The sequence below is a fragment of the Vigna umbellata genome, chromosome 1 (genome assembly GCF_029865625.1).
Source record: "Vigna umbellata cultivar VRB3 chromosome 1, Vumbellata_1.0, whole genome shotgun sequence".
Classification (NCBI taxonomy): Eukaryota; Viridiplantae; Streptophyta; class Magnoliopsida; order Fabales; family Fabaceae; genus Vigna; species Vigna umbellata.
In genome coordinates, this window is record NC_142165.1 from 18638530 (window position 1) to 18658077 (window position 19548).

General features: G+C 29.2%; 1 protein-coding gene across 1 annotated transcript; it reads right to left on the reverse strand.

Moving 5' to 3' along the window:
* Positions 1–3367: 3367 nt before the first annotated feature.
* LOC124837513 (uncharacterized) lies at positions 3368–4369 on the reverse strand. The gene has a single exon (XM_047312893.2). It carries the CDS (start codon positions 4278–4280, stop codon positions 3822–3824), a length of 459 nt encoding a protein of 152 aa, XP_047168849.1. The 5' UTR covers positions 4281–4369; the 3' UTR covers positions 3368–3821.
* Between the last annotated feature and the right edge of the window lie 15179 nt (positions 4370–19548).

Genomic DNA, 19548 nt, shown 5'->3' on the forward strand with positions numbered 1-19548 from the left:
ATGATAAAATTATAAAATTTACTTATATTTAATTAAAAAAAAGTGAATACACATTTCACTGTTTCACAATAAAAATATTACCTATAATAGAATTACTGAAATTATTTATTTATAGACTTATTTTTTCATAAAATTGAATAAAAGGTTACGTTGGTAATTATAATAAATTTTCTTTTTACTTTTTGTTATCGTAATAAAAAAAGTGGAGATACACGTGTTCTCACCAATATGTATAAAAAGAACAATTCTTTAATTATTAGAACATCTTCAATCGGCCCTTGTGTTATATAACTAGAAATAAACTTTAAAAGACTTTATCTTACTACATTTTTAAAATTGTTATTATTCATTTTCTTAAAAAAATCATCCTTATAATTATTTCACTCTAATATGTGAGTGAATTAAAACCAGGTATGGATAAAAAGGAACTTAGGGTTCATTTTCAAACCAAGAGATTATGGTGCTTCTTTATGTTCCGTTGGTTGTTATATACTCAAATGTGCTTACATGTAGAAAATTGTTGGTGTAGAAAATTACTCAAATATACTTAAATGTGCTTACATGTTGCATTGGTTGCAAAAGTTATTAAGTTGGTATAGAAGATTGTTTAAGAATTCTATTATGTTTTACCCTCTAATGCTAAGAATAAATGTTGTTATAAAATTTACATTGGTAAATTTAAGGTTCATTTGCACTTGCTTCAAATTTTAGATCTTCTACATGTAATTGTATAAACTTTTTTTTCTCTCATCACATATCGTTTTGATGTTCAACTTTCCTTAGTTTGCAAAGAAAAAAAATTGAATCTTAGATATTTAAAAATTTAACATTTGTGTTTAAATAAATGAGGATATTTTCATTTTGTTGTATAATTTAGCTGTGACTTTATTCTGGTTGGCTTTTATGTACAAATAAAACTCCTCACCACAAAGTACCTTCCTTCAACGAGTGTTTTTTAAATAGTCAATTCTAAAAATATAATTGGAATAGGGAAAATGTTTATTTTTAAAAGTAGACAAATTAGACAAACGTATAAAAATATATGTTTAATTTATTAAAGTAAGACTAAAATATATTTTTAGTATGAGAATTATTATTTAATTTTGTTTTATCAATCTTTAAATAATATATGTACTTTTAATTTTTTTATCAAATTTAATTTAAGGTTGTTCTTGCCAAACGAAATATATTATGTAAAGTCTTCTTTCATGTTGACTTTAACTACTTGGTACCCGTCATCTAAGCCTTTTTTTTTTCTACCTAATTGAAAGATGTCTGCAAAAGATTTTTCGAATGTTCAAGTTGGAGATTCTGATCAAATTTTAAATTAATGTGAAAAATGAAGTTAAATCATGATTAAAATATTATTTATAGAAATAGTTTGCCGACCATGAGCCCTTATTTGATTGAGCCTCAATCATGGGTCTATTGGTTCACAAACACAATGGTCAGTTTACTTGTAAAAAGTTACCCATGTTCTCTTCTAGTTAAGTTACATAGCGTGAAAATATCCTCGACAAGCATATCAAGGCATCAGTACGTGGTACTTGGCTCAGTGAGTAACATGATTGTCAAAATGATTCATACCTTTGTGTGGAGACATAATATTTAGTATTCGACATTTTAGTGTTTGGTTCTTGGCACTTGGTCAAGTGATTCATCCTTCATAATATTTGATATTTAATAGTTTTAAGGTTTAATTGCTTCCTTTGTCCCAGTTTGGTTGAATTGTGTCAAATTCATCCTCATTTTTAAAAAAGTTTCATTGTCGTCCTCACATGGTGTAAAAGTTTCATTGTCGTCCTCACGTGGTGTAAAAGTGTCAATTGAATCCAAACATAGAAAAAATTTGTGTCAAAGTAGTCATTTTTCCTATATCTCTGTGTCTTCCTTTCATACAATCAAGTACAGATATTCATTTTACCTTATCCAATTTAAGGCTTTTCATAGCTCCAGAGAAGTGACATATGAAAGGAAGACACAGATATATAGGAAAAATGACTACTTTGACACAAATTTTTTCTATGTTTGGATTCAATTGACACTTTTATACCACGTGAGGACGACAATGAAACTTTTTTAAAAATGAGGATGAATTTGACACAATTCAACCAAACTGGGGACAAAGGAAGCAATTAAACCTAGTTTTAACCTGATATACAACACCTAATTAAGTTTTTGATAGATAATATATCTCATTTGCTTTGAATTCAATTAAAGACTATAAATAACATGGCGGAAGGGTCTTCAATCACCTACAATAAATAATATATTTAAATATTTAAATTTCTAAATTTCAGATATTATATATTTTTAATAAGTACATAGAATTGTGATTTTAAAAATAATATCATTTACTTAAATAAAAATAGTATTATATTACTTGTATTAAATAAAAATAGTATTATTTTTAATCGACGTTTTCTATACTTACTTTATTATTTAGTTGATCTTATTTATATTAAAATATTAAAGAAGGATTAGTATACGTGGAAGATGAGTTGGATAATTAATAGCATATAAAGTTGAAAGGAAAGAAGTGAATAATGAAACGGTAGAAGAAGAGGAAAAGGAAAGTGTTCGCATTCTTTGCTTCAATTTTCGGGTGATTATAGTGGTTACCTTAGTGGACCAAGCTAGAAAATCTAGTGCTCGTAGTTGGATTATAAATTAAATATTTCTATTATATACATTCATATAAAAAAATGATAAAATTTGTGTAATCTATTATTTAACATAAGTAGTAGGCAATTCCGTACAAAATACTACGTTTTCAAGGATAACATAATATCAAGAAATATCAATAATATTTTAGAGAATTATTTCAAAAGTAATTAAACACTTTTATATATAAGATCTTTAGTAAAATATGATTTTTTTATGTACCTTTCGCCATGTCGTAATTTTAAAAACATCATTTTAGTTTATCCTTATCAAAAGTTTTCAATTTTTAGAATAAAAATTGCCATCATAATTTCTTACTTTGAAAATGACTCAGATTGACGTTCTAATAGAAAAAGATTATTTAGTTAAATGTATGACGAAACAATATTTCACCAAAATACTATGTTTATTTATAAACGATTAACTCATTCATTAACCGTTTTCTCCACACTAATTTCAATAGCTTTTTATTAAAAAAATAAATGCAAAATAATTTTCTCAAAATTTTAATTAAACAATGAAGTGACACTTAAATGATTTACACTTATATTGACAAGTTTATTAAAAAAAAAGGAATTTTTTTGTGGGTTATGATTTGAATATTTAAATATCTTCTCTTACCCTGTATTAATTGTCATCTATTCCAATAACTTCTTCTGGTCAATATATCAATAATCATATACTTTATCTACAATACTAACCATTGAAGAAATAACCTATCACTGAATTAACATAACATCTCTCATGAATTAAAACTAGCCCAATATGAAGTTCTCAAACCTGTTCAATTCCTACACAGATAAAAGCAAAATTACATGAACTGTAAAATAAGCCATAGCAGGTTATCAACTACACCTAAACAAGTTTCATAAATAAATTTTTAAAATAAGGTATGCCTACAACATAACAGTATTTAGAAATAACTAGCCTTTTTGCAAAGTCATACATTTACTACTGCCTTTGATTTTCCAGTCAACAATAGCTATCGATAGCATAAGATTCAGCAAAAAACCATACAGAAAGCATACATAACAGCAGCAGAAATATTGTCACTTTGATTATTCTTCACACATCTATTATACTATACCTTGACTAGTAAGTTCTGCAGAAATCACCCCAATAGAACACCAGATTAAGAGGTTACAACTTACAGCATATCAATCATCATCTAGGTGAGAGATCCTTAGCAAATTGGTGTCATGAACAGTGCAAGATCTGGTACATGAGAAAAAGGACATGCTCTTCCTTACCCTTGACTGGATTCCATCTTTGATAAACTTTTTGTTCACCTTGGCACTTTTCTGATTCTTGGTGCACTCTTTGAAAGCTGCTAGAAAAGGGTCTTTGTCCTGAACCCAGAGACCCCTTTTGGAGGAAGTTCTGTAAAAAGGAGGCTGAAAAGCACAAGGAGGAAGTGGAATTTGGAAATTATGAACATGGTTTTTGAGAGTGGCTTCTTCTGGTGTACAAGGAGGGGGTGGCAGCTTGGCCAAAAACTCTTGCTCTTTTGGGATGAGAGTTTCAGCGGGAGGAGTACTTGTTACTTTGGAGACACCAGGCTCATTTTCCCATGAGAATGCTACCTTTCTCGCTGAATGATCCTTTGGTTGACTCATTCTCTCAGTTTTTGGTAATGGAATAATGACAAGACCCTTATACTTATGTGTGGCTTGAGGACCTGAGGTGGTGGTGGAAGTGTTATTCTATGATTATGCCATCATAATTTATATATAGATTTTTTTGGTCCACTTCCATCACAGTGTGTCTGATGGCACAGTCTCAATGGACATTGGACAAGCACATAAAACGTAAGCATAGACAATTTTAGTTTTGTGGCTTGAAATTAACTTGGAAAATGATGACACATGAGTTGGGCAAAGAAGACCAAGTTCACACGGGTTTTACATCACTCAGAAGAAGACAATAGCAAGGAGATACAAGAGTATAAGACAAACCTATGATGGTTGACTTGTTCCTCCTCTGTCCTCACCCCCACTTATAATATGTACTAGATTAGCTCAAAACATTGCTTTCAAAAAGCATCAAATTGCACAAGCTAGACCAATGAGTGTGTAGCTTAGCAGACGCAAAACTCATCCAATTAATCAATGATTTCAACTTAAAATCGTGGTTATACAGTTGCATCACTCACAAGCTTATGTATCTTGAACAAAACTGTCTCTATAAAATATACTATGTGCATGCTGTCAGAAGCAAATGCATAAAAAAGCTCATAGCAGGCCAAGGTTCTGAATCAGATAAAAGGGGACAATCTGTTTTTGAGTCATGTAACATGAATCAGGTTATAGAAAATTATAAACTAGTCAGGCACTATGCTCTTGCTTTCTTGTTTTATTTCCACCAATCCTTTTCTATATATATATATAAAACTAAACTAAGGCACTTCAATTGTCATATATGATACTTACAAAAAGACTCCCCCTCCTCCAGACAAAGAAAATTACATTAAACAAAACATTAAAAGCCTAAATGGCATAAAGAAAGAGTTTGGAGAAGGTGTTGTGAAGAGAGATCTCATAGCATATAACATTCCTGACATCATGTGATTAATGTAGCCGACCACCTTGTCTGACTAGATATGACAGAGTTTTTGTAAACAAAGAATTGAAGATATCATCATCATCCGAACTTCCATATAGGCATTATTATTTGCGACTACAAAACATCGTTGGAGTGCTTGCAAGAAAGAATGTTGACATACTTCCTTATGGTAGGCCAAGATCTAAGGTTCTTTTGGACCCTATTGCTGTGCTGATGTATAAAGGGGCTTTGAGTGCATTTCTTGTAAGCTTCAACAAAAGGGTCTTCCTCCTTCTGAGTCTCCATCCTAAAGGAGCTGATTCTGAGCGAGGTCTGAACTGCACACAGAATCTGAGACTCCTCCTCCACTTTGTGTCTATGATCTGATGATGAACATGGAGGAGGCTGAAGCACCAAGCCAGAGCCATTGTGGCCATGAGCAGTGACTTTAGAGAGACCAGGCTTGTGTTCCCAAGAGAAAGGAACATTTACTATGTTTTCTTCATCATTGCAACCATTGTTGTTGTTGTTGTCGTCATTGGTGTTCTGTTTCATGGTGATGAATTGAAAATGATGATGGAGTTGTTTTGGTTGCAATGTAGAAGTAGCAGTACTCTGTGTAGGATCTAAATTAATATAAAGGGGCTATGCTATGTTGCTATATCACGTGATTTGTGATTAATAATAACGGCTAATCTAAATTCTGGTGAAGAGGGGTTATAGCTTGTAGATTAATCTACAGAGAGAAGACAAAAGTTGCAAGTATGCACTTCACACAACACAGGTTCCCGTCACGAATCATGATTGGAACTTGGAACTAGGAAGCGTAGAAAAACACTATTTTAACATCAACCACTTTTATTTTATTATGGATTTTTTAAGGAATCTTATTATTAACATTTTTTAATTTAAATTTCTCTTTTAAACAATTTCATGACTATTTAAAACTATAAGATTGAATACAAATGCCAAAATTTGGATAAAGTAGAGTGCACTTGACTTAAAATTCCAATCCTTTTATAGCTAATTGTTTTTATTTTGTATCCTCCTATACTAATTTTCTATATTTTAACATTTTCTCGTTTTATATATATAAAAGAAAAAATTTCTTCTAGTTCTTACTTTGGAATTTGAACAATAGATAGAAAGAAGATAAAGACTTTGACCTTTTAAATTAATAAAAAATCACTTTAAACATAAGTTTTGAGGTTGTTATCATAAAAAATTACGAACATGCTACAAAGTATTATTTAGGACAACATTTACATGGTGAATGTGTGACTCATTTTCTCTATTTTCTTAACTTATTTTTTACAACGTCTTTATTGATACGTTCTGTTTTTTTTTTTTCTTGCCATCTGATTCTCTTTTTGTTGTCTGTGTTTAAAATTGTTGTTTTAAAAAATTTAGCAAATATGTATTTTTTTTCTATATGTTAATTAAAATAAATTTGATCAAAATTACAATTTTTTTTGACTCAAAACCTTAACAGAAAAATGATACTAAAATTATAATTCAATATATTTTTGTTTTCTTGGTTGCTCCAACATTTGCATCTATATATATTATGTAATCATTATCTAGGATCTTCTGTGTTTTTTCTTCCCTTATTTTGCTTCGTTACTATGCAAACGATCAATAGCGGAAGTACCTTGAACACTTGGAAAAATATGTCAAATTCAATGGATACCAAAATGATTAGATTCTGAAATTCTCCAATGGGTATCAACTATGTTGTTTTCGTTTGGGGTACCAAAGGAATAAATAATCAAGTGCACTAATATTCCTGTGTCGAAGAAAAGCAGAATAGTAGGTTCGAACATGAAATTGAAGGTCAATTGATAAGTAATAATCATTATCGCCAATTTATTTATGATTAATTAGTAATTTAATTTATATTTTACGTTTTGATTTTTATATTTATTTCTTGTTTAATTTATTTTTAATTTTTGTAAAAAAAAACAATGTGATCCTTCTGTTATATTGACGTTTAAAAGTATATATATATATATTGGATCATATTTTATTTTTAAATCTATTTCACTTTAACACGTCATCATCAATATATAAGATAACCTAAATATGGATATATGATACACATAGATTTACATATGTAGCACCTTCAAACTACATTAATATAAATTTAATGAAAGAGATTGTATTAAGTTTTTTTTTAAAAAAAGATAATAAAAAATAAGGATTAATAAAAGAAAATATATGAATCAAAACGAAGAAAAAACAAAAAAAAATTAATAATCAAGTCATTTGTTTAATTTGAATTTTTGATAAAATTGATAAAAATAAAATAAAATCGTTCATAACTTTCAGATTTAAATATAATTTAATTTTATAAAATTAATTTATTAGATATTATTGAAACATTAGTTATGTATAGTATTATTTTAACAAATAGACGCAGATGGGGAGTTGCAAAGTTTTGTTGAATTAATAGTAAGTTTTATTTAAACGCCTGCAAGGTTGGTTAAAAAGTAATTTTCAAATTGAATGAAAGTGGAAGATGCTGATTAATTTGGAGTAAGCTATGTTGCATATGTGTAGTAGGTTTGCTTCATCAAGGAAAAATGTGACTACGGTTTTAAATTCAATACAATTTTATTTCCTTTCATGGTTTTGTATTATATGCATGCTCATAAAATCTAGCTCTATAAATATGGACACACCTATGTTATGCCCTAATTGTCAAAGTGTTGCTATATATTTAGCTACAACTTTTCTTTTTTTATCCTACCATCTAAGACGTTTTTGTTACTTTTAAATTAAAGGATATAAATATGTTTTCTTAAACAAAACTATAAATAGATTTAAATATTTTATTTTTTATTTATTATAAAATCTTAATTTTATAAATTTTAAATTATTTGTATTTTCTTTCGGTTTATAGAGTGATTTTCTCTCATTTTTCAAGATAATATTTCATCTTTGAGAAGACAACAAAAGAAAAGAGATTGGATAATATACTTTAAAAAGGGGTTTTTGGTTAGAATCTTGTGTTAAGAGTTGAATAAACTTGAGGATAGAAACATTAAGTTGTATTAATGTTAATACTTTCCTAGGATTTTGCATTAAAGTTGGTTTTGGAAGTCCATGTTTCCTTTTGCACTCTTCTGAAAGCTAGAAGTTTTGGTCTAAAATAATTCTTAATACATTAAACTACCATTAAAAGGGAACTAATTACATACATTAATTTGTACTATTCATTCTGTGTATATATGTCAGACTTTTATCAAGTAGTGTGGAATTGCTTCTATGTTGTTAGACTTTTATTAAGTAGTGTGGAATTGATTTGGTATTTTTGAGATTAAAATATTGCAGGTTGTGTTAGAAACGTATATTTTTCTTTTTATACTACGTGGTTTAATTATGAGCGTTAAGTAGTCAATTATTGGAGGTATTATCTACCAAGTGAAATTGAAAATAGATTTATCTCTCATAATTAAAATTGTTATATGGTTACAAGCTTTGATGCATAAATGTTGTATGTTTGTGATACCTTATATTTTTATTTTCTTTTGCATCCGAGTACTATAGTAATAATTACATAGATAATTGTTCAAATATCATTAATTTAAGAGACAATGAAGTTTAAGGAAAATAGATGGCAAAATAGTTTTTTTTTTTTTTTAAATTCTCATTACTCAAGTGATATTTGGTTGCTCTAATGATACTAGTAAAAAATGGCGTTTTTAACTTGCTACATACGCTTCAGTTTCGTAAAAATCGAAGCGTATGAGAATGCGGTGTCATTTATATAGTTAATGCAAAGTTATATACTTCGGTTCAAAAGTAACCGAAGCCGAAGGGTGATATTGTCTTAGTTCCACGAGTAACTGATGCCTATACTCCTGCCCAAGGCACCTGTCTCTTCTGCAAGTTAGACTGTTCGTTTGTCACCTTTTTTAGAAAGGGACTATGGTCTCGATTTGATTGGCAACTGATGCGTACACACCTGCCCAAACCTCCTACTCTTTTGTAAGTCAGGTATTTCGTCTGAATGCTTTGCCAGAATTGGCCTATTGCCTCGGTTACTAACATAACCGAGGCAATATGTCCTGCCAGACCTGCAACTTCTGAACGTGAAGGTTTCAAATTCCCTTTGTCAATATTTAAAAATCATTTAATATAAGCAAATACTGCTTCGGTTTTAGGGGAACCGATGCCATAGGCTATTTATGCTTCGTTTTACCAGAGAACTGAAGCCTATAGGTTTTACTTATTTTCAAAATTGTCACTGGGTTAAACATTTAAGCATCGGTTAAGTAAGTAACCCAGACAATAGGCTGTCTATTACCTCGGTTAAGTGAATAACCGAGGCAATAGCCTTATTTATTTTCCCTACACTGTGTTATTTCCTCAATGGACCTTCATTTTCTTTCTTCTCTACAACGCACCATTTCTCGCGGCTAGCCTTCCTTTTCCTCCATTTCTCGCGGCCTCTTCCTCTCTATCCTCCACGGCGACTTCCTCTCCACGTTGGGTGCATCCATTTGTTGCAAGAACTGTTGCACCAGTTTTCTCCCCAAGTGTTGCCTCCACCACTGTCGCTGATGCTTCGCCGCGATTCCTTCATTTTGTGGGTGTCGCCTTCGCCATTGTCGCTCCGCTGCGATTCGTTCACTTTTTGTGTGCTGCCTTCGTCCTTGTAGTTTTCTCCTTCGTCGCCCCGGCTGTCGTCGCGATCGTTTGTGCGTCTAATAATAGATGCATTAAAGAAAAAATATTGGTGGACATCTTCTTTGTTTTAAACATCGAGAGAGAATTAGCAAGGAATGAAGGATAAAAAATAGTTGATTTACATGATTAACAAATAATGAAATGATAAAAAAAGAAATCAAGTATGTTAATTAAGTTCTTATAACTATCGGTGTATGATTCTCACTTGTTTGCTTGATTATATTGTTTGCTTGAATATATTGCATGTTGCATATCTAATTATTTGTTTGCTTGAATATATATTGTTGTTGAGAATTAGCCTTAGTTTCCCGTTTGAGATTTAATAAAAAAATTATTTACTATCTCCAGAATTTTTTGAAGTAATGTACCTTTTACAAATGAACAGAGAGGAGATGTTAATAATAATTTACAATTATTGAATCTTGAATTGTCCGGTTGGACAGTTTAAGAAGAGTAACAATTAATTTTGTTAACTTTAAAGTTTCATTTATGATTTTAGTATATAACAATTAAGTTATTACCAATTTCATTCGCCATTGACAATTACTTGTGGTGTCCATACAGAAGAACACCGCTATATGGTTTTGTTCATTGCACAAGTCTTCTCAAAACCCTCTTAGACAAGTACTAGATTGGTAAGAACCTCAATGTTTTGACTTTCTTTGTTATATAAATGTATGCTAAAGCCATTTTTTTTAATAGTTCCCTTGCAGCACATATGATGATGTTCGGAAGATCAACTGCTAAAGGTAAAAAGCTTGCATGGTTGACCCTTAAGCTTTGGTATTTTAGTCCATACTTTGTTACTTTTTGTACCATTCCAATTATGTTACTTAACATTTTATAATTATGATGATATATTGTAGTGTAATAGACAAAGCGGGTCATATGAGTGTGGTTACTACATCATGTATTGGATGATGACCACTATTCGTACACATGTTACCAATGAATGAGAAACGATAATATTTTGGTTTAATTTCATTTTCTCTGTAGTTTAGAGTTCATATATACTAATTGAAATCATTGTGTTTTATGCAGATATTCAATTTTACTACTTCAATTCTAGAGAAATCCCTTAAACATATAAGGACTGCAATTGCTAAATATGTAATTCAACTCTATAATAGTATGTAGATATTAGGATATAATAAGTTGTTAACTTTGTACATTGGATTGATTTATGCTTCTAAGTTTATTTATGATTACATTGAATTGACTTATGTTTCTAAGAAGTTGATTTATGATTACTTTGAATTGATTTATGTTTTAGTATAATTTTTATTGAAAATATATGATTTTGTATTGTTCTGGATTGTTAAATATATGTAGGTCTATTTTTGTAGTTAAGAATGTTGCAGAAACAAACCTAATCTTAAAAAAAATAAGGAAATAAGCCTCGGTTGTGACCATAACCGAGGCAGAAAGCCCTATATGACATCGGTTCAGGTCACAACCGAGGTAGAAAGGCTGGCAAAAAACAAAAAAGAAAAATTAAAAACACTCTACTGCCTCAGTTCAGGTCCCAATCGAGGCAGTAACGTCCAATATACTGTCTCGGTTCAGTAGCAACCGAGGCGAAAAGTCTTTTGAAATAAAAAAATAAAAAACTCTACTACTTCGGGTACCTCAAAACCGAGGCAAAATCCTACCCCTTTTTGCCTCAGTTCAAAACCAAGGCAAAAAACCTACTCTTTTTTGTCTCGCCTGTATATGCCTTAGTTGCGGAACCGCTGCCTATAGGCGAAAATAACCACTGTCATTTTCCTTTACTGTACTAGTGTGATGAAAAGTAAAAAAAAAAGACTTAAGGTAAATCACATCGTATTACTAAAAGTTAGATTACTATCTTTATCAAATGTAGGCTTCTCCACCTTGTTAATATATTTAATAATTTAGTCTTTTATGAATTACACATCATGACTTCTGACTAACTTCTTCTCAATAGGATCATACAACTAGTAACTAAATTTATTTTGACAATAGCCAATAAAGATATATACATTTCCTTGTCTTTGCATTCATCTTGAATCTTTCATCATTTAGAACATAAACAAATGTCTTACAACCAAAGACACATAAATTATCATAGCTAACATTCTTACCAAACCAAATTTTGTCTGGTACCTTAATATTCAAAGATGTTATAAAACTAAGATTAATAACATGCATAACTGCAAACAATGCCTCTTCCAAAAAATGGTTAGGAAAATTTTCTTCAAAAAGCATACATCTAACTTTTTCAACCAAATTCTTGTTCACTCTCTTTGCTAGGTCATTCAACTAAGAAGTTTTAGGATGAGTCTTTTCATCTTGTACATGTTGCTTGCAAATATCAAAGGGTCAACAACATTCACAATTGTTACCAATATGAACACATTTCAACTTCTTTTCTTATTACATTTCAACCAAAGCATTATTTAAACTTTTCATGTACTATCCTTTCTTTGAAATGCATAAACCCATAGTTTCTTGGAACAATCTTGTGCAAAAGTAACAGTAAATTGCACCACTGAATGAATTTATCTTAATGGGCCATAAATACATCAACTTAAACAACTCTCACTTCCTTGAAGGATGATGCTTCTTAAAGGATGCTTTGTTTACCAACCATGCAATGACAACATTTCTCCAATCATACACTCTTCAATCCCAAAAGCGTATCCTTTTTAGCTAAACAATTAAGTCATTTTTCACTTATACGAGCAACCCTTTGATGCCACAAAGATTCTTCTATATACATTACATTCACACTATCCTTAACAAAGGAAGTTTTAGTCAATGCAATTTAATTTTTTCCCTCTTTAATTATAATCAAATAAAGTTTCCATTTGTCAGAACCAAAGTGATTGTTATAACCACTATCATTAAACAAATACACAAAGATTATATTAAAATGCAAATTATGAGAATGCTAGTTTGCTTGCTCTTGGAAATATTTATTATAATTTGAAAAATAAATAAATAAATTATCTTACTCTTTCTTATATTTTATGGACTATTAATTTTATGAGTAAATATTAGTTATTTGTGAAAATTTCTTTTAACTTTATTATATTTATTTTAGTTTAATCAAATTTATTACTATTTACTATTTTATTTAAATTTGATTTATTCTTATTAATTACTATTTACTCAATTTTAATTTTACACATAAATGCAATCTTTCGATGCATTTAATCAATCCGACAGAATGTAAGTAACGAAAAGAATTATATTATTATATCTTGTTTTCTCTAAATATAACGTTGTGCATGTCTCAATCAAATTCTTTTTAATTCTTTTATTGTTTATAATTTAATTTTATATTCTTATTATCATAAAAATATTTGACTTAATCAATCTTCTTTTATCCCTATCTCTGTTTTATTATTATTTTTTATTTATTTTTATTTCTAACTGAAACAAAGTCACAAAGATGGAGAATTAGCAAGTTGTTTCATTAAGAATAAGGGGACTTGCAACTTGCAACTGACACAATAGTGACATATACACAACCATTAGAATTAGAGACAATGAGATTGAAAGCTACGAAGAATCTATTTCAAGCTATTACTCGATCATCTTGTAAACATTCTGATGAAAGAAACTTCCAAATATACTATACAAAATTAAGCAATTAAGTCACACCTAAGTCGGTTAGATAAAAACAAATGAAAAAAAATGTGCAATGACATATCACACGATAAAATAATTCGTTAATTTTCTCTGTTGCAAAAGTGAATAGCAAAAAAAGTTAGCATAATGACTAAACCATTAAATTAGTTATTATTTTGAAAGATAAAAAGGTTACTTTACAAATTTGATTATTACTATTAAAGTGATTGTTTGCAAATAAAATTGTATTTAAATACTAAGGGCTATTAGTTATTTTACAATTACTTAACAAAATCTTAAAAAACAACTTAGAGTGATTTATCATCTAGTTTTAGACTCAGATTTATTTTTAAAAGCTTAACTTTCTCATATGGTATACTTATTAGGCTTAATTAAAGGACGGCTATGCATTAATATACACTATTAAGATTTTGTTGGGATTCACGTATGAAAAATATTATGAGCAATCATAAGTATATTCCAATCAATTTCTAAATAATGTGTATTTACATTTTCAATAATTTAAGATGAAATAATTAACAAGATTTGATTAGATAGATATAAATAAGTTGAGAATCACCGAATTATTTCTCCACGTCATACTGAATATACTTAGGAAGATCTATGTTAAGCTGTTAGAAAATTTGGATTCATGCATGTGAGTAATTAATGAAATAGTGCAGACAAAGAGTTGGAATATTTAGGTACGGAAGGTATGATGAAACAGTAAATATTCGACCATGTGTGGCTGTCTTTTACATGACATATTGGTTGTGATATTCTACCCACTGGTGGGGAAAGTGGTCACTAACTAGGGCATGCAAATAAATGGATTCTACAATACTGTTTGAATTCTGATATTAATTTTGAATGCAACCTTGTTAATGGAGGAGAATGCTTGTCGTGACCTTGGAATCATTGCTATAGATGTTGAGAGGGTGTTTTCATGGTGCTTAGGTGAAGAATCCCTTCGCCATTATTGATGGTTACAAGGTGATGAGTTCCTAGCCACTGCCAAGGAAAAGCTAGGCTTAATTGAAGGGCAGATGAACTCATGAAGGGTCGATAGATCCTACAACAAAAAACACTCATTATTATAAATTAGATTAAATATATTTTTCATTTTTTAAATTAATGAACAAAAGGGTATTTCATCTATATTTTAAAGTATTTACTAATTTCGTTTTTATTTAATTTTATAAAAGAATATAAATATACTCGACATCGACATATAATAGTCTTTTTTTCCTTCTTACAACTCTCTTCAAAATAATTTTTTTTCCTTGTTACAAAACATGTTTTGCTTCACTTCTTCTTTTGAAGGACTAATCTTTTTTGTTTTTTTCACACATTTCATCTTATCCTACATTAATTGCTCACCAAAATAGACTAAAACTATAATACAAGCTCGAGTCTCCCTCTACCAACACCAACATTTTCAGTTGACAATTTTGTACTCGCCCTTCTTCTTGTTATAATCCTTAGAATGTCATTGTTGGAGTCAAATCCAACAACCCTCGTCTTTTTCTCTCTAAAACCCTTTAACATTGGAGTCAACTCTCCTCTTAAACAACACAAAGCTCTTTTTCGAAACCCAACTCTTTAATTCAGTTGCCTAAACAAGTGCGGTCAATTTCTTTGGTGGTGCATTGACACAAGCCAGTAGTGAGGGGATACCCCATAGTCATGGCCAAGAACACTCAAGAATGGTTGAAGTCATATGTGGAAGGTGAGCCTAAACTATTTCTCTTGGGCCATTTTGGAAAACATTTTGGAGAAGGGCGTCCTACCTTTGGGAGAGAGTAGTCATGTGTCATGCTCCCACTGAAGAGGATTCTTCTTAGGTAATGGTCTTGTGTCATTCTAGGAATAGAGAGGATTCTACCATGTTATAGTGGCCACATGTCCTCCTAATGGAGAGTCTTTTTCCTTGGTTTTCAAGCCAACCAAGTTGAAGATTTTAGGTTTTGCTTCTACGATTTGGAGACACCTTAAGCCTATAAATAGACTTTCTCTCCCATGTAAATTAACTTTGAGTTTTGTAATGAAATGTTGTCAAATTATTGAGTCATTATTATAACTTGTCTCTAAGTCATGGCTAGAACATCTTATTGGTCACCTCTAACCACCTTCTTAGAGAGTTGACTTAACCTCTCTTAAGAACACTAAACATCACCTTTCTCACACTTCTAACATCCAAACTAGAGCATTCCCACTCTGAACACTCACCTTCATGGTCATCTTCATGCTTTAGATCATCCTATAACTTGAGGAGGAGATTATCAAGTAATGAAACAACATAATTTTGGTCAGAAAAGATTTTCATCTAAGTCTACCATCACGAGAAAAAGAGTTATAGTAAGTAAAAAGAGACACAAATAGTGCTATAAAAAAAAAGAGAAACTCAAAAAGCATTAAATGTAAATAATCTTATATTTAATCTCTTAAAAAGGATATTTGTTAATTATAAGGATAACTTTATATTATTTCCTTTAACATTAATAGTAATATATTAGAGATTATCGGTTAAAATATGAAGTGTTAACTTAGTTGAAATGTTAATATTACTTTAACACTTCTATACATAAAACCTTTACATAATCAAATAGGTTTGGTAAGATGGAGATTTTCACAAATTTTTCTATCTTGTTGAACCTGATCCCTCAACTAAACAAATTAGTATGAGACATTTTTTAAAAGATTCATAAATTATTTATGTTTAAAATTTTATCATATAATTTTTTAAGATTTTAATATTTTTAGGAATTAAAAATATTTAAATTGGTACTGTTGATTTATTTTTATAAATTTATTTTCTCTAATATTAATAAAACAATCAATATCCAAATGAAAGTTAGACTAAATTTTTATATATTTTAAATAAAATTGTTTTTTCAAAAACTTATTTTATAAAAAATATAATTTTCTCCATTTTTATTCGTATTTAATTGTTGGTGATGTCTTATACATGAAATTAAAAATACTGATGTTTGTGTATTAATTTTTTTTTAATATAATTTAAAACTTCAAAATCAATATTTATAAGTTTATTTTGAAGATATAACATAAGAATAACACATAAAAACCCGATAAAAAAAATCCAAATTCGTTTTTCAATCTGAATTTCATTGACAAGTCAGTCGAGAGATTTACGCAGCATACTAAGAAAGGACGTTGAGCTTCCCACTTAGACTTTGGTCCAAGGGTATTGGACCAAGTTGAAGCCCAATGCTACAACAATGGCCCATTAAAAAGTCCACTTATCTGTTATTGGGTTTTTAGCCCAAGGATACAAACCACGTTGAATTCGAATATCTGCATGCAGGAACATGACAATAAATTAAAGGCACATACTTGATGCAATTTAAAAATATAACCATAGATAAAAAATAAAAAATAAAAAATCAAACAAGCTGCTATTTTTAGAATTTGATTAATTTTAAATTCATTTTTAGCTCATTTTTGAAGTTAATGTCCACGCTATTTTAAAAATACTGCTGATTTGGGTTTGATTACTTTTAAAGAAATACTTATTTTTCTAATTTCCCTATAAACTAGACAACGGTCATTTCGTAAAATAAGTTGAAGCAAAACAGCAAATACTCACTAAAAAAGTTGGTGTATGTGTACCTTTGATTTAGGAAAATAAGGGAAAGAAAAATAATACATGCTTCTAAAGTTATTTCACAAAAAACAAATTACATAAAAAAGAAATGAATAGAAAGAAACACAAAATACCAATGACACCAAAAACTTATTTTTTTTTTCTTTAACTTTTGTACTTTTCTTTTACAAACACCACATTAAACCTTCTATATATCCTCCTATTTTACAAGATAAATGAAACCGTATATATATATATATATATATATATATATATATATATATATATATATATATATATATATATATATATATATATATATTCATCCCTCCTAATTCTTTGCTTGCTACTTGAAATTTGTGTACATAAAAGGATAAAGTTTCAAGGAAATTGAATAAAACCAAATATATTTGTTGGATCTAAACCATTCACAAAAAAAGAATCCCAAACACTTAATAAATGTAATAAATTTTTGTCTTTAAATAGCACAATGAATCAATAATTGAATTCTCACGGTAATCTATACATGGTGGCCAAATTGAGTACATAAAGCCAAACCATTGAAAGTGTACTAAAAATGGAAAAATCAAAGTACCTTTCTTTTTATGATACATATGGTTTTGAGAAAGGATTGCTGCATAGAAACACACCAAACACTCAACTTTTAGTACACAACTATTCCGACATTTTCCTTGTTGGTTCCCTCGGATACAACATTGTTTCAAAACCATAGAACAGAACATATATATATAGAGTGCTATGAGCTACTCGCAAAATCACCATATTTTTTTCTTCCTTTCTCTTTTTATTCTATTTTCGGAAATTGATGAATTTTAAAAGTTTAATTTGAATGATAATTTTAATTTCCATCGGTGAACAAAATTAGTATGCAAGTCAAATTGACTAGTTTTCTTGCCATGACAAGTTAGTAACCCATGCATTTGAAGAATTTATTAAGTTTTTATCAGTTTATATGTATTTATTAATAAGGAGAAACAACAATTTGAAGTTACTATTTTTAAAAATCTCAAATTTAAAGCAGTGCAGATCTTTCTCCTCTCCATATTTTAAAAGACAGTTTTTTTTTAAAGAATATAATATAAGAAAGAAAAAGTATGAAAATGCAAGTTGCTGAATTATTGCATATGTTAGTAACTCTTTCATAAAGGAAAAAATATATCTAGTGATAATAGACAAAGAAGAAGTAAAATCACCAAAAAAGGATTACAATATAAAACTTAAAATAAAATAAATTTTCTTTCCAGAAACACTAAAGAAAATAAATTATTTTAAAGATTTATGGATTGTTCTTATCAGATTTCATGGAAATGTGATTAAAATAAAGTATGAGACTCTCAATAATCGTATAAGAAAGTATGAAAATTTCAAAAGTCCAACAATGGTTACTTTCTAATAAGAAATTTCCAATTTAAAAAAAAAAACAGAAAATAAATTGACTAGCAGTATCTATAAAACACTGATATCTTAGAAAAATTTCTAATAAGAAAGGTGTAAGAAGAAATTTGAACAAAAAACTTAAAAAACATAAAGAAAGCTTATAATCTTTGTTGATCTTAAACGAATGGGTTTGATTCGATGTCTCTCTTTGAATTTAAATGTTAAAGATAAAGAAGATAAAGAAGAATAAGAACAGTATGCTCCTTATCTGATAACTGTTTGTATAAAAATTCTTGATATCTAAATGCAAAGTATGTATGGGAAGGACAAAAGGTTTTATGGTTCATTTTACTTTTGTTCAACAGTGACCAAATGACAAGTTACTCCCTATAAAGTAAGATTTTAATGGACATGAAGTATGGACATATATGAAGCAACCCATAACATAAGATATTATATTATACTATACATTGGAACATCATGGTCTTTCTTTGGATCTTAGGTGTGGGCGTGTAATGTTCGAAAAGGACAACATATGCAAAAAACTGATGCACAGACTTCTCTTTAGAGTGTTCATTTTCCACATAACTTATGCCAGATTCATTTCTAGAGATTTCGGACATCCCTAAACTTTATATAGTTTGATTTTACATTTAATTTTGCATTGTTTTTTATTATGATTACATATGTTGTTTATCTTTCTTACACCAGATTCAATGTCTTTCAATCAAACTACATATATCATCTTTTCAATTATGAGTGGAAGTTTCAGTAAGAATATTAATAAAGTCTACACCTGTGAAAGACTAGTATAATATCAAACAGAGATTTATGAGAGAATAATAAATAAAAAACAATTATTATTATTTGAAATTTGAAATTTGACTAGTTCAATGGCTTACGAAACAATATACTCAATAATCTTTACTATAAAAAATATTAATAATTCTAATATTACGTAGAAAATGAATTTTAAATTTAATCCAACCTTAAAAAATTTGTTCGTGACTTAAAAGTTTACATAAATTACATGAGATAGTTTAGTCCTATTT